The sequence below is a fragment of the Varanus komodoensis genome, unplaced genomic scaffold (genome assembly GCF_004798865.1).
Source record: "Varanus komodoensis strain SLA01 unplaced genomic scaffold, ASM479886v1 scaffold41, whole genome shotgun sequence".
Classification (NCBI taxonomy): Eukaryota; Metazoa; Chordata; class Lepidosauria; order Squamata; family Varanidae; genus Varanus; species Varanus komodoensis.
This window is the reverse complement of record NW_025335954.1, coordinates 4,330,445-4,357,908: the sequence shown is the minus strand read 5'-3', so window position 1 is coordinate 4,357,908 and position 27,464 is coordinate 4,330,445. Positions and strand designations below refer to the sequence as shown.

Below are 27,464 nucleotides of genomic sequence, written 5' to 3'. Positions count from 1 at the left end.
TCCTCATCTAACCTGCCAGAAACGCCTTGCTACCTCTTTCAAGTAAGGCGAGCTTCCAGTGAGAAGGCGTGACTCACCTTGAAACTCAGCCTCTGCCTGTGATTCGAAAATAAGACTGTCAGTCACTCTCCATAGCCCGAATCCTAGGAAGGTAGGCATCGGAAAAATGATAGTTTCCATGGTTGAACAGGGAAGCTGGAAGGCTGTTTACGTTTCAGATGATGATTGGGCTAGCCAAAATCACATGACCGGAAAAGTGTGAGCCTTTGCCTGCAAATAAGGAAAAGGTTAACTGTGCTAAAACACACACTCAGAGACAGAGAACCCCGTTTCTTGAGGGTATTGGCTAAGGTGGAGACTGAGTGACTGATGGCTAAATTGTTGCTATAGTGATTCTAGTAGTAATGGTATTTTCTGTATCATCCTATTGGTAGCTCTATCGTAATATCTATATTAGGAAGAACTGGATGAAGTCATAAGCAAGCTTCTAAACTTACTGCGGACTGGGAGTAACAAGGAAGGAGGGGAAACAGAGAAAACATCAAGAAGTTCTATTAGCTTGTTGTATCAAAAACGATGAGTCTTGTGGCAGCGTAAAGGGTAACATATATTACATGACATACGGTTTCGTGGACTGCATCCCATCCGTGGACTGCATGTATGGGCACACACATGGTGAGTTTGTCGGTTGCAAATTTTCCAAAGGAAAATGAACGTTTGTTGAACTAAGAGATTGTGCTTTGCAGTCATGCATTGCAGTCCTAAAGGGGTACCCTGAACTCTCTGAATTCAAAGAAATATGGACATCCTGTGCCGATCAGGTGGTGTTTGCTCTAAATAAAGAAGTCTTGGATTTCAGCCAGGCACGACATATCTTCACAAATGATAGCCAAAGCATGTTTGGCATTTCTTCATTTTGTAAAAAAAACTTAGATTGGCTAGATAAGATTCAAATAACATTTTTTAAAAGCTCGATTCAATTTCTGTCCTGCAGGGAAAACATTCATGCACCAAAAAAAATAAGAACTGGTCTTGAAGACACTTTTTGGGCTGTAGTGAAAATGTTCTAAAATCTCTGTTAGATCGCACGCACTCACACAGGGTTTTCTTTCCTTCTGTCTTATGTGATTGCCAAGTAAACCCGATCATCCTCCTTAACCTTTAAATCTGAAACTAAGCCTTGGAAGACAGCCTGGTCTTCGTACTCCCCAGGAGCAATTGTGAGGGGTCTCCACCGGAAGTTACCACCAGAGGGCAGATGTTATTAACTTCAGAGGAAAGTACTTACAACTGCTTCTGATACTACTGGATTCCTGGAAATAGCATGTTTTCAGGCAATTCCTTTGAAAAAATAGTGACGAGAAAAGATTCTTAGCACAAGTGTAATTCAGTGTTAACTTTTTGTCTCCATGGTTTGGTTCACATTCTTCAGAAGAGGTAGCTATGCTGGAGGAGCTGACCTTAAAAGGTATCCTCAGAAAGGGGGAAGGGAAGAGGCACTTACACACCTATGAAGGAGAGAGAGTCCTCAGATTTCTAACTTTCATTTAAAACTAGTAAAAACAGTCAATGACCCTTGTGGAACCTGATATATGAAGCAAAAAAATATTCTACACATTTGTTTGTAAGGAGAAATAGCCTACTACTCCCTGTCAGGGTTTTTAACCAATAAAGAAAGTCATAGTGATGTTTGACATATCCACCCTTTGCAGAAACAATTTCCTGGCACATTGTAGTGTTTTGGAGGGTCTTTCCTAGTGGGATGTGATTGGTGCCTCCAAAAACCAAATCAAAAAACCAGGATTTTAGTGTCACTCAGATTGGACAGTAGTTTATCTACCCAAAAGGAAAAGGTGGGAGTAAAAAGTGGAATTCATGAACTTTCTAACTTGGGCCTCACTATGCCTTTTCCTGAGTTTGTAAAGGTCATTTAATAATGACCCTGACAATGCATGCAGGTATCATTCTTCAGGATTGTAGCTACTCTACAGGAGGCAGAGCAGAAACTAAAAGAAGGTTATGCTGGCCCTCAAAAGTAGCCCAATTGTTGTTATCCAATTTCCTAGTGTTTTGGTTGTTTGAGGTAAATGCAGGGTGGAGTGGTCCTGTGGAGTTGATCATAGCAGCAGTACAATTTGCAGTGGCACCTTGGCTCACAAACTTAATCCATTCCACGACTCTGTTTGCGACCCAAATTGGTCATGAGCCAAGTCAAATTTCCCCATAATGTAAATAAGGTTAATCTGTTCTGTAACCATTTTTTTTAAATCACAAAAATTTGAAACAAAGTGACAAAGAACAACAAAGATTGCAGCCATCTACTCCACCTCCGCGCATGACCATGATTGTGCCTGTCTTCCCTGCACGAGCACGACTGTGATCGCAGCCGTAGACCGGCGCAATCATGGTCGTGCTCGGGAAGGGAAGATGGGTGCGATCACAGCCATCTCCCCCCACCCCCCGAGCAGGACCGCAGTCACGTTCGTGTAGGGAAGACAGGCGCGATCGTGATTGTCACCCGAGGCGAAGTTCGCAACCTGAGGCAAAATTTTTCTGAAATTTCTGTTTGTGACCCAATTTGGTCATGAACTGAGGTGTTCATGAGCCAAGGTACCAATGTATTAAGGCTGAGATAGGCTTATTGGGATGGGTGGATATACAGCTTTATAAGAAATATGAATGTTTTCATTCTTGCAGGAGACCTGGGTGGTGCTTCTCTTTTAGTGCAGGCCTTGGCATTAAGGAGACATGCAATCCTCAAAAGTTACTGTTGTCTCATATACAGTAATACCTCAGTTCACGAACGCTTCTGTTCTCGAACAATTTGACTCACAAACTGAAAGTTCGGCAAAATTTTGCTTTCGTTTGCAAACTCCGCATCAGGTGATGAACACAAACACGGCCATCTTCCTCGCCCAAACACTCCAAACAATAACCTCCTCCCCACCCACCTTCCTGTCCTCCATGCCAGAAGTCACCTCAAGCAAGGTTAGTGTTCTCTCTCTTCATACTATACTGTACTTTGTTTCATATTTTTGTGGGGGTTTTTTTTTTTTCCTAAAGGCTAAAATATCCTATATTTTTGCACTCAGTCTTACTAATAGGAACATTTTCGTGCATTCCTGTACACTACTAGGTGGATGCCAAAGATCAGAACTTATACTGGCTAACAGCTATAATATGAAAATGTAACAATTTAGAAATACCACACATTGTGGATTCAGCAGATTATATTGACTGCTGTAACTTTTCATATATGATTATACCTTTGGGAGTGTTAAGAAAATGTTAGCCCCTCTTCACAAGAGCATTCCGGGCAGTTGCCGAGGAAGAAAATCGACTTCCCAAGCCACCGGGCCAGAAAGGTGTTTCCCAAGTCCCTGCAAACACTTTCTCTCCCATTTTAGGATATTACAGGTGCTTCCCCACAGCACTTCCCGCAGCTTTCTTGAGATATCCTATCCCTGCTTTGCCCGGGAGTATGGCTCCTGCGCTGCCAATCTGGTAGGCTTTGGAGTCCCACCAGGCGCTTCAGAGAAGGTTTGCTCTGCTCGCTCCGACTGCAGCAGAAGCCCAAGATGATGCCGTGCCGCCCGCCGAAAGGGAAAGCACAACACGAGGGGGAGCCATGAGGGCGCACTTACCTTGGTCGAGGCCTTCCTAACTTTTCATCGTGGCCCCACTTCCGAGCCAGAGGAAGGTCCCCTCACAGGCACTCGCCAGCTCCAGGAGGGGGAGCGGGAGCATGAGGCTGGAGAGGCAGGTGCAGGGCGGCTCTCCCGGCCAGGAGAGGGCTGCAAGGAGGGAGGTAATTGGCTGGGAGAGGGTTGCGAGGAGGGAGGTAATGGCTGCTTTCCGTGGACTGAGGCGAGGGATGGGACCGTGGCCGGCCAAGTGGGGCACCTCCCACCTCTTCCCACCGCAGGGGGAAGAAGCATGGCAGCTGCTCAACAGTGGCGGCTTGCCCTGAGAAGGCCGCGGCAGAGGCATGGGAGCCACGGCTCCGCTCCCACTCCCCCTAGGCCCATCTGCCCCCGGGCTCAGCAAGGCAGCCATAGCTTGGCCCGCAGCCTGGGGAGGTGGCTCATTTTTTTGTGTTTTTTTTTTTAAATTACTTATGGTTCAGAATGGGATTAACCTTATTGCATTGAATGTTATGGGGAAATTTGATTCTGTTTGCGACCAGGATCATGGAACAAATTAAGTTCGTGAACCGAGGTAGCACATTATTGTTAATAATGAGCCCTGTGTTTCTTGTGTGTTAGCTGGCAAGCAAAGCCTAGGAGTGGGCCGTGGGCTGAGTAGGTCACCCCCATGCCCAATATTAACTGTGCTCATTATGCAGGGGTAAAAGGCAGGGTTTCAAAGAGGCAGAGGAACTAGAGATCATATTGCCAACATATGCTGCATCATGGAGAAAGCTAGGGAGTTCCAGAAAAACATCTGCTTCTGCTTCATTGACTATGCTAAAGCCTTTGATTGTGTGGATCACAACAAATTGTGGCAAGTTCTTAAAGAGATGGGAGTACCTGACCATCTTATTTGTCTCTTGAGAAACCTATATGCAGGTCAAGAAGCAACAGTGAGAACTGGGCATGGAGCCACTGATTGGTTTTCAGCAAGGATGTATACTGTCACCCTGCCTATTTAACTTATATGCAGAGCACATCATGAGAAAGGCGGGCCTAGAGGAACCACAAGTTGGAATTAAGATTGCTGGGAGAAATATCAACAACCTCAGATATGCAGATGATACCACTCTAATGGCAGAAAGTGAAGAGGAACTAAAGAGTCTCTTGATGCGGGTGAAGGAGGAGAGCGCAAAAGTTGGCTTGAAACTCAACATTAAGAAAACTAAGGTCATGGCATCCGGTCCTCTCACTTCCTGGCAAATAGATGGGGAAGAAATGGAGGTAGTGACAAATTTCATTTTCTTGGGCTCCATGATCACTGCAGACAGTGACTGCAGCCAAGAAATTAAAAGACGCTTGCTCCTTGGGAGGAAAGCTATAACAAATCTAGACAGCATACTAAGAAGCAGAGACATCACCCTGCCAACAAAAGTGCATATAGTCAAGGCTATGGTTTTCCCAGTTGCAATGTATGGGTGTGAAAGCTGGACCATAAGGAAGGCTGAGCACCAAAGAATTGAGGCCTTCGAATTGTGGTGCTGGAGAAGACTTCTGCAAGTCCCTTGGACTGCAAGGAGATCAAACCAGTCAGTCTTAGAGGATATCAACCCTGACTGCTCTTTAGAAGGCCAGATACTGAAGATGAACTTCAAATATTTTGGCCACCTAATGAGAAGGAAGGACTCACTGGAGAAGACCCTAATGCTGGGAACAATTGACAGCAAAAGAAGGGGGCAGCAGAGGATGAGGTGGATAGATGGAGTCACTGAAGCAGTCGGTGTGAGCTCAAGTGGACTCCGGGGGATAGTGAAAGACAGGAAGGCCTGGAGGAGTGTTGTCCATGGGATAGCAATGGGTTGGATGCGACTTCGCGACTAACAACAACAACAAAAGAACCCAGGAAAAGGAATGAGAGTTTTAGCTTTAGGTAGAAAGTAATTGTCTGGACCCCAGGTACTGAGAAAAAAGACAGATCCCAAAAGGGAGATTTCCAGACTAAATTAGTCAGTGGTAGCTGTTGCAGGTATCAAAAGATGCCCAGAAATTCATTTTGGAAAGGAAGAGCAGCGGCTAATCTCCATTTCTGAGAACACTAAAGCTAGCTGTAACTAGCCTTTTGCCTTTCATGAAGCAGACAGGTTCCTGAAGTAACATAAATCAGATGTACTGAGAAATATGACAGTCTTCATATTACCAAACTCTAAGAGTAATTTTAGGTAGTATGTTAGGTAAAAAGTCAATTGAGGCCACATTTTGACCTCATCTAATTTTCCTGTCATGTTACTGTTACCATAGACTATTTTATTTAGACTGCAGACCTCCATTTGGAGACTATGTCTGTCTAAAATGCAAAACTCATGAACATAACACTGGCCAAAAGTGTAGATTTTGTTTCTACTTCCATCCCCTTGTTTCCGTACCACTTGGTCTGATGAAAGGGTTCACAGAACTCAAAAGCATGCAAAACTGTGTGTAATTTTTTGTTGGTTCTAATCAATGTTAGATTTTTTTTGGTGGATGAAGGTTTGCACATAGAAAATGTGCAAGCATACACAAAATGTGCTGTTCCAGGGAAAATGTATCCAATTCCAAAAGTAGTTCAAAACTCAAGCCATGCAAGTGCTGTATTACGCTGATGTAAAAAGTGGCTAATAACAATATGAAAGTGGCTAGCCCAGGCACCCATAAAAGTTTAAAGCCTAAACAACCTTACTCATTTTTTTTCCTCTTCCCATCAGACATTCTCAACAGATTACACTGCTAGAGTGTCCACCAATGTTTTCTAAATGAATGAAATCATTCTAGGACAACTCACTTTCCAATGCTAAGGTAAGTCCCATGATGCTGCAAAATTTCCAGTATGACATCCTTAATACTACTTTTCTGTATTTGTGTATCTTTTTTTCCAACTTATGTTTGGTTTTTCTTATATCCTTCACTACAAATAAAATCTAATTTGAATTCATGATGCCTCTTAAGCACATAAAAATAATCATAATGGATTAGACCAAGGGTCCATACCCTTCTAACATTATTGCTGTCAAATGCCCATGATTTTCTGCCATTCTGTGTTGACTTCTAAATGTCATATAATATGGCACAAAGAAAATGCATTGGAGCACTATAATAGCACATACTACACACGTGACTTACAGTTAAAGAACTGTACAATTGGATGAGGCCATAAGTTTCCTACCCCTTTCTCTGGAAAAATTCCTGTTGACATTTGTATGATATGTTGTGCAGAAGCATTTGTCCCTCCCTTCCTCTTGCTTATCATTGCTCCTGTTGCTTTTCCTTGAAGGGAAAAGTCAATTCCTCCTTAACAGCCAACACGTATATTTGAGGAGGGGAATTCCAACTCCAAGAGCTCCTGTTCCTATTGTGTTTTCCACTCATGGAAAGAAAAACCACAACAAAATGACAAAAGTCTCATCACATTTAGTGCAGTTTTGCATTGAAAGTAAAAAGGAATCCCCACAAAGATGAAGGGGGAAAATGCTTGTCACTTTCATGTTGAAAGTAGCCTGGCTCTCTATACTGTAAGCTTTCTTCTCTTCATACTTGGCAGTTCTGCTTGAGTTTCAAGACAAAGTAATTAAATGAAACTGACAAATGGCTTGTCAATCTTACTATTGGCTGCCCTTAACTTGTAAGAAGTTCCAGCTCCAGAAACTTCTAGCACAGACACTCCATTTTAAAAGAGGCAGCAGTACAATGTCAGCCATGTAATGGAGAGAGGTAGGGCTTCAGATGAGCATATCTGTTTTGCCTGTCAAAACAAACTTGTGGCATATTAAAGACCAGCTGATTTATTATGACGTGTGCTTCCCTACATTATCATTTGGGCTCTAGTCTACAAGTATGTATGTCCTTATAAGTCGATTAGTCCTTAAGATGCCCAAATTATTGTTTTGTATTTATTTTTTATTGTTTACTTCCAAACTGCAGAGCAAAAACACCGCATTAGAGTTCACATCAGAATAGCTTATGCTTAGGATGGTTATGTGCAAAAGAACACAAAGCTCCTACATCCTTAATAATTGCCATACAAGGTTCTGTTGCTGAAATTCCTTCTCCTGTTTCTGCACTAAAGGTGCAGAAACTCTGTCTTCTTTCATACCTGGTCAACCTAAATGTCTGCAATTGCTGTGAAGGGTCTCAGATTTCCAGCACTGTAAAAACAAAACTCAAGGGGATGTCTAAGAAAAAACAGGTATGCTACAGTTTGGGAGGAACTTTGTTTAGATTATTAGAAATAATTGGGTTAGCCAATCTGACCAAAACTTTGATAAGAAATGTACAGTACTGTAGCCACCTGTGTAGTTGGTCATCTTTGAAGAAAGAGGATGTGGAGTGGGGAGAAGTCACTGGGCCCAAGTGCAAGCTAGGACTTGTGGCTTTGCCAACAGTATCACTGGATTGCAAAATGGAGAAAAGTTCAGTAGGTTCTGTTGCAAAATATTCTAGACAATATGCTTGTTCCTCCCACATACAGTCATTATTAGCTGGTGGTGTTTCCCATACTTTCTACACAGTGGAAAGACCCATGCTTTTGGAATTATATGACATTCCATGCAAAGTGTTGATCTGCCTTGTGCTTGAAAGACACAAGCCTCATTAAAACATCTGGTAGCTCCAGGGGTAATTCCAAGTAAACAGGGTGATGGAAAATACTGTACTAAAGATGTTTCTTCCTGCACCTTTCCCAGCACTGTACTATCCTTTTTGAGATGCAGCAACAAAAATGACACCAGGGCTGCAGAAACTCTATGAATTCCATATCAGAGATGTTCTCCAGGGCTGCAGTCAGGTAGTAGGTGGGACCAAAGGCAAAGGGCAGCCCCCAAGCATATTTTAAGTTAAAACTCTTGCTGCCAGTCACTAAGCCTCAGATAAGGCATTTCTACCCTTTGGAATTGGGAAAAACTGTGCAAAAGCTGGGAACACACCAAAAGGTTGATGTTGAAAGGAAAACTGAGGCTGGCGGAAGATGGCATGGCTTTCTGGAAAATATCAGGAAGCCAGATTAAGATCTTCAGCCTGACTTATGCACCCTTCCTGTACAAACTATTCCAAATGGAGTCTCACCTCAGATTTGTATAAAGGTTTTATAATATTGGCAGTTTTACTTAGCATAGCATAGAATTGCTCTCTCTTGTAGCAGCCACAAAGCAAGTTAACATTTTCTTTTCCTTTACATGTTACCACCATGACCACAATATCTTTCTTCCGGTCACTCACCGCTACTTCACATCAGTCACCACATATGTAAAAGCAGGAGATTTTATCTCGATGTATGTTACATTGCATTTATATACATTAGCTTTTTTACTCCCCTTTTGGAACTTTTTGTAGTCTGATTTTGTTTTTACCACCCTGAATAATTTGTTCTTATCTGCAACCTTGGCCACTTCTCTGCTCCCCACAATTGCCAAGAATTTAAAAAGCACCAAGACCACCTGATACAAATCTTTGAGGGACTCCACATTATTTCCTTCATTGTGAAAATTGTCTATTTATTCCTACTCTCAGCTTCCTGATTTTTAATAATATAGACCTACATTATCTAGCCATGACTCTCTCTATGACTAAGATCCTTCAGTTATGTCTTCTCAGAAAAAGTGCATTTCAGCAGAAGCCTTCTGCAGCTTTAATTAGAATCTTCTTCCTCAAGCCAACATTTCTACCTGGAATAGCCTCTTGTTTACACAACTACTCTTGCTTGATTAAGGGCAACTTAATTACCTCTTGCATTTGTAATTCCTGTCCCTTGCAATGAGAGTGATTCCTTATTACTTGTTTCCTCTCGTCATTATGTTTTCTTTCATTGTGAAAAACACCCTCTTGCTTTAAAATAGCAGAAACCAATAATAAAAATGGGAAACCAGAATGGATGAACAGACAAATCCTTGGTTATTCATCAGTAATGTAGAAGATATTATCTTGCCAAAGGAGGAAACTTCTAATTAAAGTCACAATAGCTATGAAGTGCACCTGGTACTACAATTGCATTTTGTGGGGGGAACAAAATCAGGAAAAGATGGGAAGACAACATGGAAAACACTAGAATGCAACAGGGTAGCCATGAATTGTCTGTAAAAGCAAATGAACAAAGAATAAAAAATTCTAGACTAAAAAAACTAGCAATAGCATAAAACAGTTTTCTGGCATTAGTTTTTTGTCATAGTGTCTCCTACTGCTTTAGTTTCAAAGCAAAGAACATACGTGTTATTTCAGTTAAAGCTATACCTGATTGTCCTACAGTATGTTCTGAATGGTTCGAAACCATTCTTACATGAAATAGAAGGTTGCACACTCATAAGTATGTGTTTATATGCCCTTTGCTTAGAGCTGTAATGGTTGTGGGGAGCTGTCATAGGGGGTAGCAGCTGTGAAACCTAACATTCTAGCACAGGGGTAGGCAACTTGTGGCTCTCCAGATGTTCTGGCCTACAGCTCTGATCAGTCCTAGTCAGCCTGACCAATGGGAGGACTGGTGGGATTTGAAGGCCAAAATTGTGGAGGGCCACAAGTTACCCATCCCTACTCTAACAAACAATTTCTTAAAAATATCTCCAGAATGCCAACAATAATGTCCCCTGAAAACAGTAGTGTGAGTGGTGGTGAAGTGAAATATTTTGCTGATGGCTACATTGGGAGCAAGATGGGTTCACAATGTAGGCACAAATGTAACCTCTGGTAAACAGATGCCAACAGATGTGAAAAGTCAGGACAGTTAAATACTTCAAGGCACTGAATCAGGATTAAACCAGTTCTTTTCCCCACCCACATTTTTATGCTCACTTCCTTCACCTGCTGTGAGGTAAAATCAAAGTCATTATGCCCATAGCATGAGGGGAAAGAAGATGGATGAACCCCCTTCTCCTTTGCCTTTTAAGAGCAATCTGACACATCCAAATTTTTGCACCACTTCCCTTTGGCCTGGGCAAATTCCACCAATTCCTATTCAGTGCATCAGGCTGCAGTTAAAGCAGGGACAGGACACGTGTGTGTGTGTTAAGTGGAGAGCTGTGTTCCTTCCATGATAATCTGTCAGGGGGCTTCATGCCAAGCCAGAACCAAACATGGTAAGATCACTCACTTTTTGCCAACTCCTCTGTCCCTCCCCTGGCCAGCACAGGAAAGAACAGATCATTATTGCATGAACTGATCACTTGCAGATGGCTCTTGTAATTATGTTCAGAGCCTCTTGAAACAAGGTTGGGAGCTAAGGTTGTCAACCCCTTAATAAAATGGATATGATTAGGGCCAGTAAAACAAAGCAGCAGCAACAAACTGTGTGCCCGCCATTCCTACTGTCATTGCTGGAAATTACATGTGATTGCTATTCTGTTTCTTTCTAACAGTAGGCTTCTCACAGGATATACTTGTACCATGACAGAACTAACCCTAATCCCTAGTGGGCCACAAATCATAACTCCTAAATTACTGAAATGATGTTTCCTGTTTTTGTGAAGTTTTGAGTTATTCAGTTGCTTGGATTAGTGTTTTTGATTGCTATTTTTTCTCTAAAAGGGCAGGAATATACCTTCTTTCTCCACAAATGAGTAACTAATAAGAAGGAAACTACACAGAGCAAGTACCCATTCCTTCTGGCAAACCTGTTGCTTGTCAGGAATGTGCATTATGTACAAATGAAGTCTCCCAAGGTGCTTCCAAATTTCTCATTTGTGGAAATCCCCAGGGTGTCAAAAAAAAATAATCACCCTTTCTTCCTACCCCACCCCACCCCTGGTTTTCCTGAAACATCTTTTGTCTTTATTTTTCCCACAGAAAATCAGTTAAAGAGGGAAATAGAATGGTTCTACAATGTCTTCTAAAGGATAGTGCTGGGAGCCTTCCATCTTGGAGCATGCACAGTCCAAGAACTGAAAAAAATGGGATGATCCTTTTCACAGCAGAATATTGTTGTAGACACCTTGCTAAGTTAAGAGGGAGGGGGCACAATGGCATGGAGAGCTACCAGCTACCTTAGGATCCTGCACAGAATTCACACCCTTCACTGTCTGTAGAGAAATGAATGAGGAGACCTCTTTCATTTTTGCTTTTCAAAAGAAAAAATAATAATAAAAGAATAGTATGTATTCAGTCCTTGCCATTCACCATTGGAATGGAAACTGCTGGGGAAATGGTTTTCCCATCAGCTCCCAATCTGCTCAGGAGAGTTGGGAGTCTCTCTGGAGCAGATTTGGAAGGTTCAGAAGAAACTGAAGGTACAGCACAGGGAAGTCCACTTGTGCAACCTTGGATTTAAGCTGTGATCCCTACAAAGTTCTTCAGCTGAACCTGCTAAATTTCTGTGTGTCAAGTTACTGAAGCTACAGAACCAATTCAAAGACAGGAATTAAAACTGTTTAGATGCATAGTAGGGTTTTAATAGGATGACAGTACCTCCTTGTGCAAACAGTGTTAAAACTGAAAATAAAACTAGCTTCCCAAATATGTAGAAACACGCCTTCTACATAGAAGCACTTGAAAGAGGAAGCTGATTTTGACACACTTTGAACAGTTCTGGCTTCAAAAAAATTGAATGGGATTTCTCTGAAATAAGATAGGCCGCTCTAGTGTGAAGCCTGGTTTGAACTCTTTAGCTGTTCACCCTTCAGACTCTGGATTTTTTGGATTACAGCTTCATGGCAGAAAAGGCCAAATGCTCTGACACAGAGTTAGGCCACAACACTGTGGAAGATTGTTTGTTGGGAATAACAGTACTGCGTCCAACTGATGCAGACAACTTACCGCTGTATCATGTACACCAAGAGAATGGAGTGCTGATCTGTGACAGGTTTCTGCTAGGATATTGTACCATGCAGGAACGTTGTCCTCACCACCACACTCCCCTTCCCTACCACTGGCAGTGGCGCCGCCGGAAGGACCTCGTGTGGCTCAGTTTCAGTATTCTAGCTCAACAGCACTTGGAGAGACTGTACTGTAACAAGAAATGCACCAAAGTGAAGCTAAAAGACAGGTGAGAACTACATTTCTTGCTCCTTCCAGCTTTCTGGGAAAGGGTTCTAGAACTATGCTCAGCTCTGGAATGTTATTTTCAGTCCCAAGAAAATGTAAAGCAATAAACAGAAGGGCATATTTCTTTCCCTGATGCTGAGTGATCATGAGGCCTTCTTCACATCTGGGGTTATGGGGCCAGACTTCAGGTGACAAGGTGTAGTTTACAGAATAGGTTTGAGTCCTGACACCTCTTTTTAGAAATTGACAAGTACTTTCAAAATTTTCAAAACAGGTTCAAGGCAAATAGTACTTCAAACACTTTCAGCAATTCCAGGAAAGACACTTTGCTTACTGCTTTCAGTCTTGTGCCATTTCCAGGCACAATTCCACATAAGGGCAAACTGGCCAATCCCTCAGGACACAAATCTGCATTACAGTTAACAGCATAAAAAAAAAAAAAAAAAAAAGGGGAGAACCTCCTAGAACATGCTGGCAGTTGGGGAACAAAGAAAATTACTATGTCAAAGTAATCAAGAGGTTCAATTCTCTTCTGAGGCCTGAATTAGGATAAAGGGCTTTTTGTATGTTTTTCTAAAAATTCACACTGCATGTGTTAATTGGCTATCCTAGTTCCAGGAAGTTTGTGTTAGCAGCAGCAACTCATTTGTGAATGGCTGCTGTTAATAAAGATTGCCATTGTCTAATCTTGTATGTAAATATTTCTCACTGTTTAGTTTCCTTAGCTACTGCATGTACTATATGTATATACCTGAAACTTAGTAGGATTTCATGCATCTGATGAATTAGGCTAATGTTCATTTATTTATAATCTGTACACTGCCCTATAACCAAAGATCTTTGGGCAGTTCACAGCACATATAAAAATACAATATCAAATACAAACAGTATTAAAACATCGTAAGAAGATTAGGATATAAAATTTATAACCAAATTTACAATACACAGCACAAGTTACAACAACTTATACAAGTAAAATTATAAGACTTGTTTAAGCAGCTTACAAAACCCCAATACAGGAGTAAATTAATGAAATGCCCTGTGATACAGTCTTAACTTGGCAGTGAAAAAGCTGGTGCCAGGTAGGCCTCAGGGGAGAATTTGTTCCATAACTAGGGAACCACCACTGAAAAGGCTCTTCTCCTTCTTGTCACTAACCAAACCTCCCTTGGATTTGGCAACTGGAGGCAGTCCTTGATCTTGATCATAGTGCCCATGTAGATTGTGGTTGGGGGAGGTATTCTGTGATCCCAGGCCGTGTAGCTGTCCATGACAGCTTGTGCTATAATAAATGTGTTGGCAAGATCCCACAAGACGCTTTGCTGTTATTTACTGCAATAAATTAATGCCACTACTCCTCTGAAAGGTATTAAAAGCTTTCTGCAGCTTAGGCCCAAAGTAGCCAAAGGATGTGTTACCTCCCTATCACCCTGCCCTTACACCAGCATTATTGGAGGCTGTTCTCTGGGTGAGCCTGCTGAGTCATCGCAACCAAAGGCCAGAATGAGTGGAGGTGCAAGTGGCTCCCACTCCCTGTCATTATCAGTCTCCTTCCAAGGGGGCTCACCTAGCACCCAAACTGCTATATTTTAGGCATAATAAAGAAACATTTTGATTTTCATTTAAACAACTGTTAAACCCATGATTTTAACTGCTGCTGTTGATTTTTTTAATATGTTGTTATACCATCTGTTAGAGAGCCAGTGTGATGAGGAGGTTAGAGTGTTGGGCTGGGGACTTGAGAGATTGGGGCTCTAGTCCCAGCTGAGCCATAAAGCTCACTGGGTAACTTTGGGCCATACACAGACTCTCAGCCCAACCTGCCTCACTGAATTATTGTGGTTATAAATGCCTTGGATTCCTCACAAGAGGAGAAAAGGCAGGAATTGCTTCTAATGCTTATACAGTACTTACCCCTTTCTTCAGGGTCAAATTGCTCGTCCTTGTGTAGCTAAAATGGCACCATCCACATCCAAAAGTGAGAAGTAAGCAGGCTTGGGTCAACCCAAGTACTGTATAAGAAAATTTAGAAAGAATCCCCTCAGGGGGTGGGACAAGACTCTCAAAATAGTTCTTTGAGAACTGAATACACTCTGTTGTCAGAATGCTGGAAGGGCAGGAATGAAATCCAGGGGGAGTGTAATGATGAATGGAATCCTGAGCTGTGTATTTGCATTGTTTTATGAATCTGATTTAAGGCTTTTATTGCACCATCACCCTCCTTCAAATAGGGAATGTGGCTCACCTTTGTTGATTTCTGCACAGGACTCTCCTGTATCACAGTACCAGTTTCTTTCTTACAGCAAAGATATGCAATATGGAAGGAAAGATGGAATAGCCACAAAGCCCTTTGACTCATAGTGCTAGGAACTGTATGTGCAGAAGCATGCTTGGTGTAAACTGTGCTGAAAAATAATGATTTGAAGAGCAAAGTAAATGAATACTTAAACAGAATCTGTAGATATTAGTAGGCGATAATACTTATATACGTTTTAAAATTATGCTTGTATATTGCCCACTAGCCAAAAGGGTATCTGGACAGTTAACAGAATTAAAAGAAAACAATAACAACAAAGCACTACCAGCAACAACAGCAATAAACCATTAAAACCAATCCATAGAACCAACAGAACAGCAGTAGACTAACTACAGTGGCCACAATTAAGTTGTGGGAGAAGCACAGCAGTAAAAACCTTTCAGTTATTAAGATGCATGGTGAATAAAAAGATTTTCACCTGGCACCTATAGGAAAAAAGAGTAGGCACCAGGCTGTGGAAAATTTCGCCTACTGTCTTTTACCATTCAGATTAAAGACATAAGGAAGGCTAACCTTTTCTCTGCACTCCTGCAATCAGTTAACAAACTTAGGTCCTTCCCTTCTCTTTGCTTTGCAGGAGTGGCAGCTGCTATTTCCTAAACTTGGATACTATGATGCTCTCTGATAATCCATTTTATGACCAAGTAAGACGTCTATCCAACAGCAGTGACCATACATGCAATTGTTACTTTCCAGCAGAGTGGAAAGTTTACTGGTATGATCTAGGTTACTGGAAAGAATACAAAGAGGTAAGGTGATCAAAAGCTATAAATTCCTATGCCCATATTAATGTAATACCATTATTAAGTCAACCCAAAGTTCACCAAAACTGTGTAAGCTTTTGAGACCTTCAGATCTCTTCAACAAGCAAAAAGTTACCAAAAGCCAGCTGCAGGGAGCAAGAAACCCCACTGACTTGACGGCAGAGTTCTGGTGTCTGCTGACCAGAATCCATAGACAGAGTGAGAGGAGTTTGGGTCTGTAGGCAGTCAGATTAAGCTCTGGCAGGTAATCTGATGACCTGTGAAAGTTATCAGTTGTGGTTCAGTAATTTCTAGGGGTCCATTCCATCCACCTGGAAATGTACCCTTAAACTAATGAAATTGCCATAGCACCACCACAAAGTAAAACAAGCCTCTTGCACCTTTAAAGCAAGAAGCGATGTCATGTGTCCCTGCGGACTTGTTTGTTTGATTTTTTTTTACCCACCTCATTAGCCATAAGGCTCCCTGGGTGGATTTCAGGAGCATGTTTTCTGCTTTAAAACAGGACTGGGGAACCTCAGGCCTATAGGCCAAATCTGTCTTTCTTGGGGTCCCAATCCTGTTCACCAGAGTTCCCTAAATGGACCACACCTTTTCCCCAGCTATCATTTTGTGATGTCTCCCCTAACCTCAGTTGGGGGCACAAGGGAAAGAGTGAGCACAGTGCCTCCTGCCCACTTACCACTTCCAATTAGCAGCTGGTTTTGTAAGGCTTTAGTTGAAAGCTCTTACTGCCATTAACTATGCTAATATCTTGAGCCCTAACCTTTTTGTCTTTCACATTACCCACTATTAGAAAGAAGCCCTCAAAATCTCTGTTGGAACTGATTTTAGGGCTAAAAGGGACTCACCACCCTGCTTTCTACTCAAGGCCTCCCTGCCAGGATCGCTCCATCATCTTTCTGTAGCCTGACTGAGGAGAGTAAGCCTGGTGCCCAGCTCTGCATTGCTTTGTTTACTCAGGCCACCTATTCTGAACCACCCATATTTGTCTCCCTTGATCCTGGAAGGATCTTCCTTTGGTTAGCTGGATGCTACCCTGCTGCTCTTGTTGCTCAGATTTCCTATCTCACTTCCCACTGGGAGCCAGTGTGGTGTAGTGGTTAAGAGTACAGGTAATCTGGGTTCTCGTTCCTGCTCATCCATGGAGCTCATTGGGTGACTTGGAGACAAGCTTACAGGGTTGTTGCTGTGAGGACAATATTGGGAGAAGGAGAACTATGTAAGCCACCTTTAGTTCTTTGAAAGAAAAAAAGGCAGGATACAAATATATAACAAATAAATATCTGGACGGAGCCTCTTGCTGCACCAGCTACTTCAGAGTCTCTAGATAATGGCTGAGAGAATCACTCATAGAAGTGGAATGGACGCAGTTCACAAACTAGCAATGGATTGTGGGTAAAATGATTCATAGTTGAGGCCACATGGGAAGCTGTGAGCACAATGCACCCTACCCACTCATCCCATGCATTTTGCATCGGGTTTGTGATCAACTTTGGGTGATTCGTCAAGGCATCTGAACCTGTGGCACTTCAGCTTATTGCAGGAGAAACTGCCCAGAGTTTTAACCCAATAACAAGCCATGGGTACAGACTTCAGGTTCTTCTTTAAACTAATCTGCACAATAACACAGATATCAGGTCGTTCCAGAGATCTTTTTCTGATCCTTTGATCTTTTTCTGTCCCATTCATAGAATGGGAGGGGGAGGGGAGGGGGCTGATGGTGTAAGCCTCCTATACCTCTCTGCCTCTTCACCTGACTCTTTTACCACAGCAAGTCTATTCAGCTGCAAGGAAGGAAAATAGCAACACAATCTCTCTCTTAATTGGTAGTGGTCTGTTTGCAACTGGAAACACCCTTAATTGTGCCATTTCAGTGCAGTTAAGCAAGAGTCATGTGGCTTATGAGGACCAGTGGGAGGGGCAAAATTGGTGGAACTCTGGTAAGAGGTAATTTCTTCAAGTGTTGGGTTAAGATAATGCAAGAGAACCCTGAGAATAAAGAACTGATTCAATGATCTGGTTCACACAACACAGCAAGCCACAAAATGGGTTGAGTATGGATTGAGTGTGGATTGTCACAGAACTATGTGTTGTTGTGTGAACCTACCTGTGCAAACAGATCATGGTTTGTTGTTGTCAGGATCTGGGCTGTTCTGGTGGTTAGAACAAGAGCAACCACAACCATATTTGTAGGATTGGTCCTGGGCCCTGCTGGAGCTCTCCATCTACCAACGAGCACCAGCTGGGAGTCCTGGAAGAAGAGCTATATAAGAGCAAGCACTCCCTTCCACAAGTGGCCTTAGGAACTCAGATCCTCCTGTTTGCTGCTGTGCCTGCATCCTCCCTGACCTTTCCTGCTCCTGGTTCCTGCTGTCTCCTGCCTTGCTATGTTGCCTCAGCAACACAGGTTTGCCTGTTTGCTGTTGTGCCTGCACCTTGCCTGACCTATATCATGCCTTGCTGTGTTGCCCCAGTAACACAGGGCTTCCTGGGAGCTGTAGTTCAGCTCCTACATCATGCCTGACCCTTGCTGCATCTGATTCCTGTTACCTTGTCTTGCCATGTCTCCCACCCTGTTATCCTGTCCAAGGTACCTGCACCTCTATTGGTTCTCCTGGTTCTCAATCCTTGCCTAGATCCTGACCATATATCTGATCTGCCTTCGTGCATTCCTTTGGTTCCTGACCTCAGACTGTACCATGACTACGAGTTGGACTTTCCCTTAAAACCTGCTTTTGGACTCTAACTTTCCTGAAGTTCTGTTGTCCTGGTCGTGGCACTTCTGTTGCTCTTGTCTTGTGTTGTCTCTGGTTGCCCATGTCCTGGCCACAGACCCTGACAGTGCTCTACAAACAACTCACAGTTTACAACCTAACAACAAATCATAGGTTCTCTTCATGGGTTGTTTCTATGTAGAAATCATTGTTTGTTAGTGCAGCTGTGTTCACACAACACAAAAACCCATGGTTCAGTCACAATGCACATTCAACCTGTACTGTGACTTGCCATGTTTTACGAGTATGAACCTGGCTGGAAGGCATGTATTGCTCACAATCAGAAAGCACTGTGATGCTTTCCCTCTTCAATGGGGTTTCTGCATTAAGGAAATAGATGCAAGAAGCAGTAAGAAAACACCAGAGACTCATGAGTGGAAGATGATGGTAAACCTCCATGAACAAAGCAAGCTGATGGTATGATAAATGCCTCCTCTGGAAGCATTTTGAGGAAAAAGGGGTTGAGGAGATATTTGTTATCTCAGGATGAAAGAACTTTAGATGTTTTTCTCCACAGCCCATTGCACAGGACCTTGTGGCTGCTTTTAAGCAGAAAAGGCAGAGGCACACCTTCTCTCTGCACAATCGTCACTACAAGGTTAATATCAAAAGACTGACACAGCGCAATGTGAAGACAGGCTTCACCCGCAGGATCAAGTACCGACCCGTCTTGCGCTACAGCACATCTATCGTGCGATATTTGTGGTGAGTCTGGCACCAGATCTTCTTTGTGGTGTCTGTGCATCACACACATGGGCTCTGCGCCTGTGCAGGGCTTATTATCGGATAGAGAGAGAGCACCTAGCTAGGCATTTTGGCAGGAGCCCCGCTGCACTTCCCCATGGTAAAGTTGTCATCTCCTCCAAGGTGTGAGCATGTTTGATTCAGCAGCTATGAATTACAGAGCCCTGTGTATTTCGGAGTGGGTAGAAAGGTAAGAGGTGATGCTCATACATACAATATATTTATTGGAAAAAATAGGCATTGTAAGTAAAACCTTCTGGAAGCCCACAAGGGGCCCTGCCACATTCCAATGGGAGAGGTGAAATGAGACAGGCAGAGGGTACATGACTGCTAATGGCTGAGTTCCATAGATCTTATGAAGAGGTGGGGCAAGGAAGACATAGACTGGAGGCAGGAGACTGGAGTATCAAGGTGATAGCTGGTTGATGGAACAAGAAAGGAAGGTTCGAGCAGAAAGTTAGTTAAGAGGGAGAAAGCCAAATGAAATGGAAATTGGGAAGAGACATAGAAAAGAGATGGTCAGAACTCTCAGTAAAGAGGAAGGTTGAAATCAAACACTTATGGTTTGTTTAATACTTAGTGCAAGTTACTCATGGCACTCTGTGCATGGGTGTGAGGTGTATCTATACACTAATTATACACAACTGTTATGGTAGAGATATTGAACTTTAAGCCAATGGGGACCCCTGATCCAGTTCCCTAGACGGCCCTGCTCCATTTCTCGTACCATCAATGGTGGTTTTCTGGTCCTTGCGGTGCTCTTTCCCTAAAGATTGAAATGGTTATTCTAAGCTTTAATTTAATAGTAATGTTGTTGTTGTTGTTGTTAGTCACGAAGTCGTGTCCAACCCATCGCAACCCCATGGGCAATATTCTTCCAGGCCTTCCTGTCCTCTACCATCCCCCAGAGTCCACTTAAGCTCATACCCACTGCTTCAGTGACTCCATCTAACCACCTTATGCTCTGCTGTCCCCTTCTTCCTTTGCCATCTATTGTTCCCAGCATTAGGCTCTTCTCCAGGGAGTCCTTCCTTCTCATAAGGTGGCCAAAGTATTTGAGTTTCATCTTCAGTATCTGGCCTTCTAAAGTGCAGTCAGGGTTGATCTCCTCTAGGACTGACCAGTTAATAGTAATAGCTTTCAGCTGCAATGTGTCCGTATTTTGGCATGTCCTTCTCTTTTGCCCTGTCCACCACCTGAATTTGCCCTGCTCCTGGCTACCTCAACACTGGAAGCCCTTGGGTTGTGAGAAGAGTGTTATCCCTGTGCTGCAATCCCTGTGCTGTGGTGCCCAAGCAGCTACTGTTCCCCATTGGTTAAAATACAGGTGGCTGCATGTGGGCAGACCTTCTGTCAGGAAGCTCAACTGTTCCTGCTTCTTTACAGTTCCAGGTCAGTTGCTTTATCCTGTGAAGCTAAAGCTGTCCGAGGAGAGAACCCTCTAGATTTGTACTGTGGGCCTTATCCTGCTGTTTGGATCCCACCACCACAAGGTGACGTTGGCTTTACAATGGAAGAAATGGCTTGGTCAGAGATAGCCAGCCTGAAAGTGAGAGAGCTCTTCCATTCCACATTGTCTGAGAAACAAGCATTGATCCTGGCCATCTACCGCATACGGAATGACCATCTCTGGCATGCATACATGAGGTGATAACTGTTGTATGTATGACATCTTCACAAAACATGCTAAACCACTGAAGAGGATGCCTTAGGATGTTGCCCCTGCTTCCAGGGGCTGTTCGGGGTGGCTTATCTGCCACTACTCAGCCAACCAGGCCTCTGCCAGGTGAGGGGGTGGCATGAGCTGCCTGGCACTGACTTTCAAGACCAGTACCAGGAAGCTTGTCCCTTCCGGTGGCCCAGCTGAGTCACCACTAGCTTCCAGGTGTGTGTGGGAGTGGGCAGAAGTCACTTGGTGCTGCCCTCCCAAGGCCAACAAGCAGATTGTCTTTCTAGCACCTGGCAGAACTTGTCAACAGCACTCCACCATTGGCCAGTGCGGGAGGTCTTTTTTTCCTGGTTTCTTCCCAGGGATACCTGGAGAGGAAAGCACTTCTCCCCCACCAGTTAGCACAATTGTTGGGCTGGCTTGAAACGCACCTCCTCAATTCTTGGATGGCAAATTGAAAAGGGAATGCTTGTAATCTACCTTACCTGTGAAAATAAACCACCTGCATGTCTCTTTTTTCTATTTCCCACTAGGCAAAAAGAGCGCATGTCTCAGGAACGCTCGGAGGAAGACCAGATGTCCTTGGAGAAGCACCTTTTCCATGGCACAGAAGCAGCCCGCATTAAGCGTATCTGCACAGAGAATTTTCATGTCCGCTTCTCAGGGTTGCATGGTACAGTTTATGGCAAAGGAATTTACTTTGCTAAGGATGCATCCTACTCACACAGCTATGCCTCCATGACCGAGGGTGAAATGTGTCACATGTTTCTGACCAAAGTGTTGACAGGATACTGGACAAATGGCCATTCAGGGCTTAAGCGGCCTCCTGTTTCTTACGATTCGTGCACAGATTTCACTACCGATCCTGACATTTTTGTCATCTTCAAGAGCTGCCAATGCTATCCCTACTTTCTCATTCGCTACAAGAAAGTGGACATGACTGTAGCTATTGATGCATGACTGTAGAGATGGCTCCCATGTCCCTTGGCTGCTAGAACAATCCATGTGTTCCAAACAGCACCTGGTACTCTTTAGGGAGCTTTTGTCTTCTCTGCAGCACAAGCCCAGCATGTGGGATGAGGGGATCCTCCCCTCTTTGACCTCTGGTGCATTTTTGCTTTAAGGCTGTCTACTCACCCAGGTTTCCATGCTCCATGTGGAAGAATACATGTGTGTGAGCAGCATGACATTTCGCTCCTGGAGAGGAGATAGGGTGGCCCAATGGAAACGAGGAGAGGGTTCCTGCAGCTTCTATGCCAAAGAGGGAATTTCAGCTGAAGTTGCTTGTCATGCTTCATCTACTGAAATTCCCTCTCCCTCACAACTTTAAAAGGTGCAGAAACCCTCGCAGTATCTCCAACTGGCCACCCTAGTTTTGTGCTTTGAACAGCAGCTTGAAAAAAACAGCACGTGACTTTTTCCTGACACACAGATGAGCATTATCACTGGCCAATGTTTAGCAGAGCAATCTGCTGTTAAAAGCACAGAAGCAGGAGCTGGTTTGTCTGCTTTTTTTAAACCCTAACAACTCTAGAGGGGAAGTCTTCAAGCATGTGAGGGGTGGGTGTAATCTTGGAATCTCCTCAGGGAGATCCCCGACTGGCAGTCCTCAAGGGCTCTGCACCATGCGATGCAGGAGAAAGATAGGAAGAGACAATGGTGTCCAGCAATTATTAAACATAAAGGAGGATTAGCCCCTCCAGACCCTAACTTGCTTTGTGTAGCCTTTTGAGTTTGTTTTCATATCCTACCCTTTTTCTTCTTTTAAAGAACTGAAAGCAGCTTAATCATTCTCCACCTCCTGCTTTCATTCTTATCCTCACAACAACAGCCCTGTGAGGTAGGTTGGGCTGAGAGTCTGTGATAGGCTCAAAGTCGACTAGATGGTTCCATGGCTGAGCAGGGACTGGAACCCAGATCACCTGAGGCCCAGGCCCACACTCTCAACCATTACACCACACTCACTCTCAGTTGAATAGAAAAGTTTACTGTGACTTTTCCCATCACACTGAGTGTAGTGATGGCACACCCTGACATAGTTCCATGCAGTTCTAAAATGCTGAGGGCCCAGCACTGGCAACGCAAGAAAGGACTTAGAAGTCATACAGCTCACTCCTATCCCAGCATATGGGAGGGAAATCTCAGTTATTTTCCATGAACTTACTCTCAAGTTCTTAAGCCTTCAGGATTTTCCTTTTGTGGCTGTAAGGTGCCTGACACTGAAGGGTACAGTGTCCTCTCCTGGATATAACATGGCGGGGCTATTTAGATGGGTCTCTGGAGGACCCCGACTGTTGGTGGCAGGGGAAGCGTCTGGCTCAGGAATAACTGCCACAGAAGCCTGTCAGCCAGTTGCACAGGAAGTTAGGAAGGCGGATGCATTGTGAGGAGCTGATAACTCAACAACAGGCTTCTTCCTGACCCAGCCAGCTGCCTCCTCTCCTCCTCTGCTGGTTTCATAATATCCCACAGACTATGGGGAGTGGCCTCCATGGTGGTGGGGGCAGTTAGACTGGGGCCCTTCCAGGTGCTGCTCTGGCTTCTTGTGTCCTCTTAAGGCTGCAGTTCCTTGTGTTGCTGGATGGGGTTTGGCTGGTTTGCTGACTGATCACTGAATGACTGAACCAACAGCCACACTTCAGAGGTGGCACAAAGTACAACTCCCTCACAGCTGAATAACCAAGCCCATTGTGTCACACATGGGACCAGCATTGTGCCAGGAGATTCCCCAGACAGCTGAATCCCTCATGTTCCTTCTTAAGGCACGGCTGCCATGGAATCTTCCGGAAAAATGGTGTCAGTTTTATTTTTGTGCCATGTATTGGAAGGCCATAGGATACCCTCTCAGAGGTGAACTCCTCTGAGACCTTAGCAGTACTGCCAGAATGTTCTCACTTCTGGAATTCCCTTACCAACAGTTATTCTACATGATGTTGTGATGCCCATGGCTCCCCTTAACAGTGTAGACACCCCTCAAGCCCTCTCTGCTCTGCATATGTCAGAATTCCTTTGTTTTACGCAGAGTGGCCTGCAGGGAATATCCAGAAATAGGTCCAACCCCTGAGGGTTTTAAGTTGTCCATATGGCAGAAAGAGACAGGAGGTGCCACAAAAACCACAGTAACTGCCTTCCTGTGGTGGGCAGTGTTGAGAGATGTGACTGTCGTTGGCAGAGCAGGGTGGGAAAAGGACCAAAAGAAGGATAAATACATCCCAGGCCTTGTTTCCACCCCTCCCCCCGCTTCTAGTCTATGCACATGTCAAACTGCAGACAGCTTTGAAAAGCTGGAGTGGCCATCAGAAGTCTGCAGCCTGGTAACAGAGGCAGCCTCTAAAATGGGTGTTGTGGCTGGCTGTCACCCAAGATTACAGCATTTTGGAGACATGCATAAACATGGGGTAATATTGTATAAAATACCATGTGTTTGGTCCATGGGGACCTGCGAATTAAGGTTTGGACTGTGTTTTTGATCGCATCTGGACTGGCATATATGCACTTTTCATAGGCATTTGTGGGACGATTATTAAGGTGTAGCAATGCAGACTTACCACTTGAGCTCACAATTCCTTGCTTCTTGAGAGTAAATCCTTTTCTCATACTTCCAAATAAGTATGCATTGTATTAGTCTGTATGCATTAAAGGAATGGATTGTTGCTCTGTTTTTCCTGCGTGTTACTCATGTGTAGCATTCCTCCAGTGTGATACTTCCATTATTTGCAACATTTCTGAATAGAATGTACTTCAGATGTGATAACATTTTCACTTGTAGTCCCTTTCCTGATAAATCCCTCACACTAATTTAGCCTGTGCCAAGTAACATACATGAAGTTCAAATTTACTTTTTTGTCCCAGTATGTATCACTAACTTTGAATGCCATCTGCCATCATTTTCTCCACTTTGGGGATATTAATCTACCTGAAATTTTGACCATTCTAGATTATTGATGTTATTCACAAACCTGGGTGACTCACTGCTTATCATTTACTTACAATGAGTAAATTAAAGAACACTGGGCCAAAACCAGATCTTTGTGAGAGACCATTGTTTAGTTTCCTCCATTGGAAATACTGCATATTTCTATCCTGTGCTTCCTGTTTTACCTATGAAGTATATTAGAATAATTTCTTATGAGAACCTTTGGTGAGATTTTCTGTGAAAATCTTAAGTTTATAATGTTTGCCTGATCTATATGTTTATTGATACTCAAAGTATTATAAATATGTGGTTAATCAGGACTCCCTTTGCAGAAGCAATGCTGATTCTCCTTCAGCAAGGCTTGATCTTCTACATTTAAGAACTGAAGCTTTGAGAACACTTTACAGCATTTGCTCTAGCGTTTACTCTAGCATTTACTTTACAGCATTTACTCTTCTTACAGGTCTGTAATTGTTTTTCTTCCCCTTCCCTTAACTGTATGTTGTTGCTTTTTAAAGGTTGGCCTCTTCTCCAGTAAGGAAGCTAATTTTACCAAAGTACTTTAGTTAGGAGATTGGTGACTGTACATTTGGATTTTTAAATATTCTAAGTTAAATCATCCTTCTCAACATACTGAGGTGATGCTGCTGAATTTCTCTGTTGTGCTGTGAGTTACTGTTGCAATATATCAGAATACTATTGTTGGGAAGTAGGGTAAGTGAATGTCTTCCAGTATACCTCCAATTCTTATCACTCTTAGTATACCTTAGTATACCTTCATAGTTACCCTGGGCTTAGGTCATTTTGCTGTGCCAGAAATTAATAGAAACAGAAACAATGCCAGGTGGAAATCTCTTCCCCACCCCAAACACCACACAGGTAATAAAGTGGCACGAACTAGTGCAAGTGAAGAGTTTGGTTGTCCAAGCCTTCCCTAACTACCGAAGCCCCCACCCCTTCTCCAGGGGGCCATCCCACTCATACAGGGAAACAAAGGCCTCTTTATCACCCCAGTAAACACTTGGGATGTTTGCAGGCACCCCTCTTAAAGGCACAGGCAGCCACTATATGCCCTTGAAGGTATCTTATTTTGAGCAGAAGCACAGGTAGGCAGAACATCTGAGTATACATGCTCAAAAGGTTAATATATTGGGGACAAGCATCAGTATAAGAAACCGTAAGATGAAAGCAGACAGTGTAATACCTACAGATACCTCATCTTGTGCTTGATGAAGTTCCTTGCTGATACCTATTATTTATTTAAAGAACACTGGAGTGAGAGACTGACCTCTAGCCACCTGTCACCTGTGTTCCCCAAAGACAGTATGAGGATGCTAGGTAGATGGAGGCCAGCACTTTGCTTTGAAGTGAACCCAGTCAAATGGGGGGAAATGCAAGCAAGGAAGGGAGAGCCACTATTGCTACTGTCTGATAAGGAGGAAGCTCTGGGCAATGGGAGTTGGACTGGAGGTGACCCCCATGTAGTGGAAGGCCAGGGATGATAGTGAAATTACTGATTTGGATGAATGGATCTTGTATGCTGGGACTGTGGGACGAGATAGTGTTTAGATGGGGGAGAGTTCTCTGTTCAGAGGAGCAGATCATGAGCTGAAACATGCCTTTAGCCTGAGCAGTTTGTCCTTCTGTGACATTGATTTCTTCTGACTGGCTGCACCCACCAAAGCAGCCATGTTGTGAATGGGCATTCCCCACATGGCAACCATTTTGCAATGAGACCCATAACACTACCTCAAAATTCCAGATGTATCCACCAGTCCAAAAAACTTGAGAAACAACTTTTGGAACTGCATAGTGTGAGCCAGTGTGGTGTAGTGGTTAAGAGTGTGGGACTGGGACTCAGACGATCCGGGTTCGAGTCCCTGCTCAGCCATGGAGCCAGCTGGGTGACTTTGGGCCAGTCACAGACTCTCAGCCCAACCTACCTCACAGGGTTGTTGTGGGGATAAGATGGAGGAGGAGAATGATGTAAGCTGCCTTGAGCCCTTTGTAGGAATAAGGCAGGATATAAATTGAAAAAAATAAAATAAAATAAAATAGTGAGAAGTCCACAGCTGGATCCCAGAGTGGGACATCCTTCTCACATCAATATACATACCAGATCAAACACACCCAAAGCACACCATTATGTGCATAAGACTATCAGATGAGGAAGCGCATGCCTAAAGCACATTTCAAACATGACAAATGGGAGCAGGAAGCAGCTATGACAGTCATTTCATATGCACAGCAGCCTAACACACACACCTGCCAACATAGCTGCAACCTGTGTGTCCGTTAAGTTAGTACTGTTCTGCAGCTTCCTTCCCCATATAGGCTAGGCTAGGATACTCCAATATTCTGCACTATGTAAAGATGATGTGCTAGCAGTAATCCATGCCTTCTCCAAGGAGGAGTGCATCTTACCTCAGAAAATCTGTTAAGCAAGATAGAATAGTTGCACGCTTTCTCAGTGGTAGTGTGAGGAGCCTTGCGTCTGGAAATACCCTAGTCTGAGAGGCTGAGAGGGTGCAATGGCAAAAACACAGCCGAAAATTCTCTGGTGCTGCCTGCATTTGCAACACTTGAGAGGGATGCTTGTGAGAGTATGGGACTGAGTGAGTGTGAAAGCAAAAAGGTGAGTAAGAGAACGAATG

General features: G+C 43.6%; 1 protein-coding gene across 3 annotated transcripts; it reads left to right on the top strand.

Annotated features, from left to right (window-relative positions):
• The first annotated feature begins 68 nt into the window (after window positions 1–68).
• Window positions 69–22,686, top strand: LOC123029822 (protein mono-ADP-ribosyltransferase TIPARP-like). Of its 3 annotated transcripts, none has more exons than XM_044443160.1 (7): window positions 69–151; window positions 6,371–6,461; window positions 12,286–12,624; window positions 15,518–15,689; window positions 18,999–19,186; window positions 20,612–20,872; window positions 21,428–22,686. In XM_044443160.1, the coding sequence occupies exons 2-7, from the start codon at window positions 6,454–6,456 to the stop codon at window positions 21,852–21,854; spliced, it is 1,395 nt and encodes a 464-aa protein (XP_044299095.1). In that variant the 5' UTR covers window positions 69–151; window positions 6,371–6,453; the 3' UTR covers window positions 21,855–22,686. The 3 variants fall into 3 exon arrangements, with proteins under 3 accessions (XP_044299095.1, XP_044299097.1, XP_044299096.1); XM_044443161.1 differs by lacking the exon at window positions 69–151 and adding an exon at window positions 375–675; XM_044443162.1 differs by lacking the exon at window positions 12,286–12,624.
• Window positions 22,687–27,464: the final 4,778 nt, after the last annotated feature.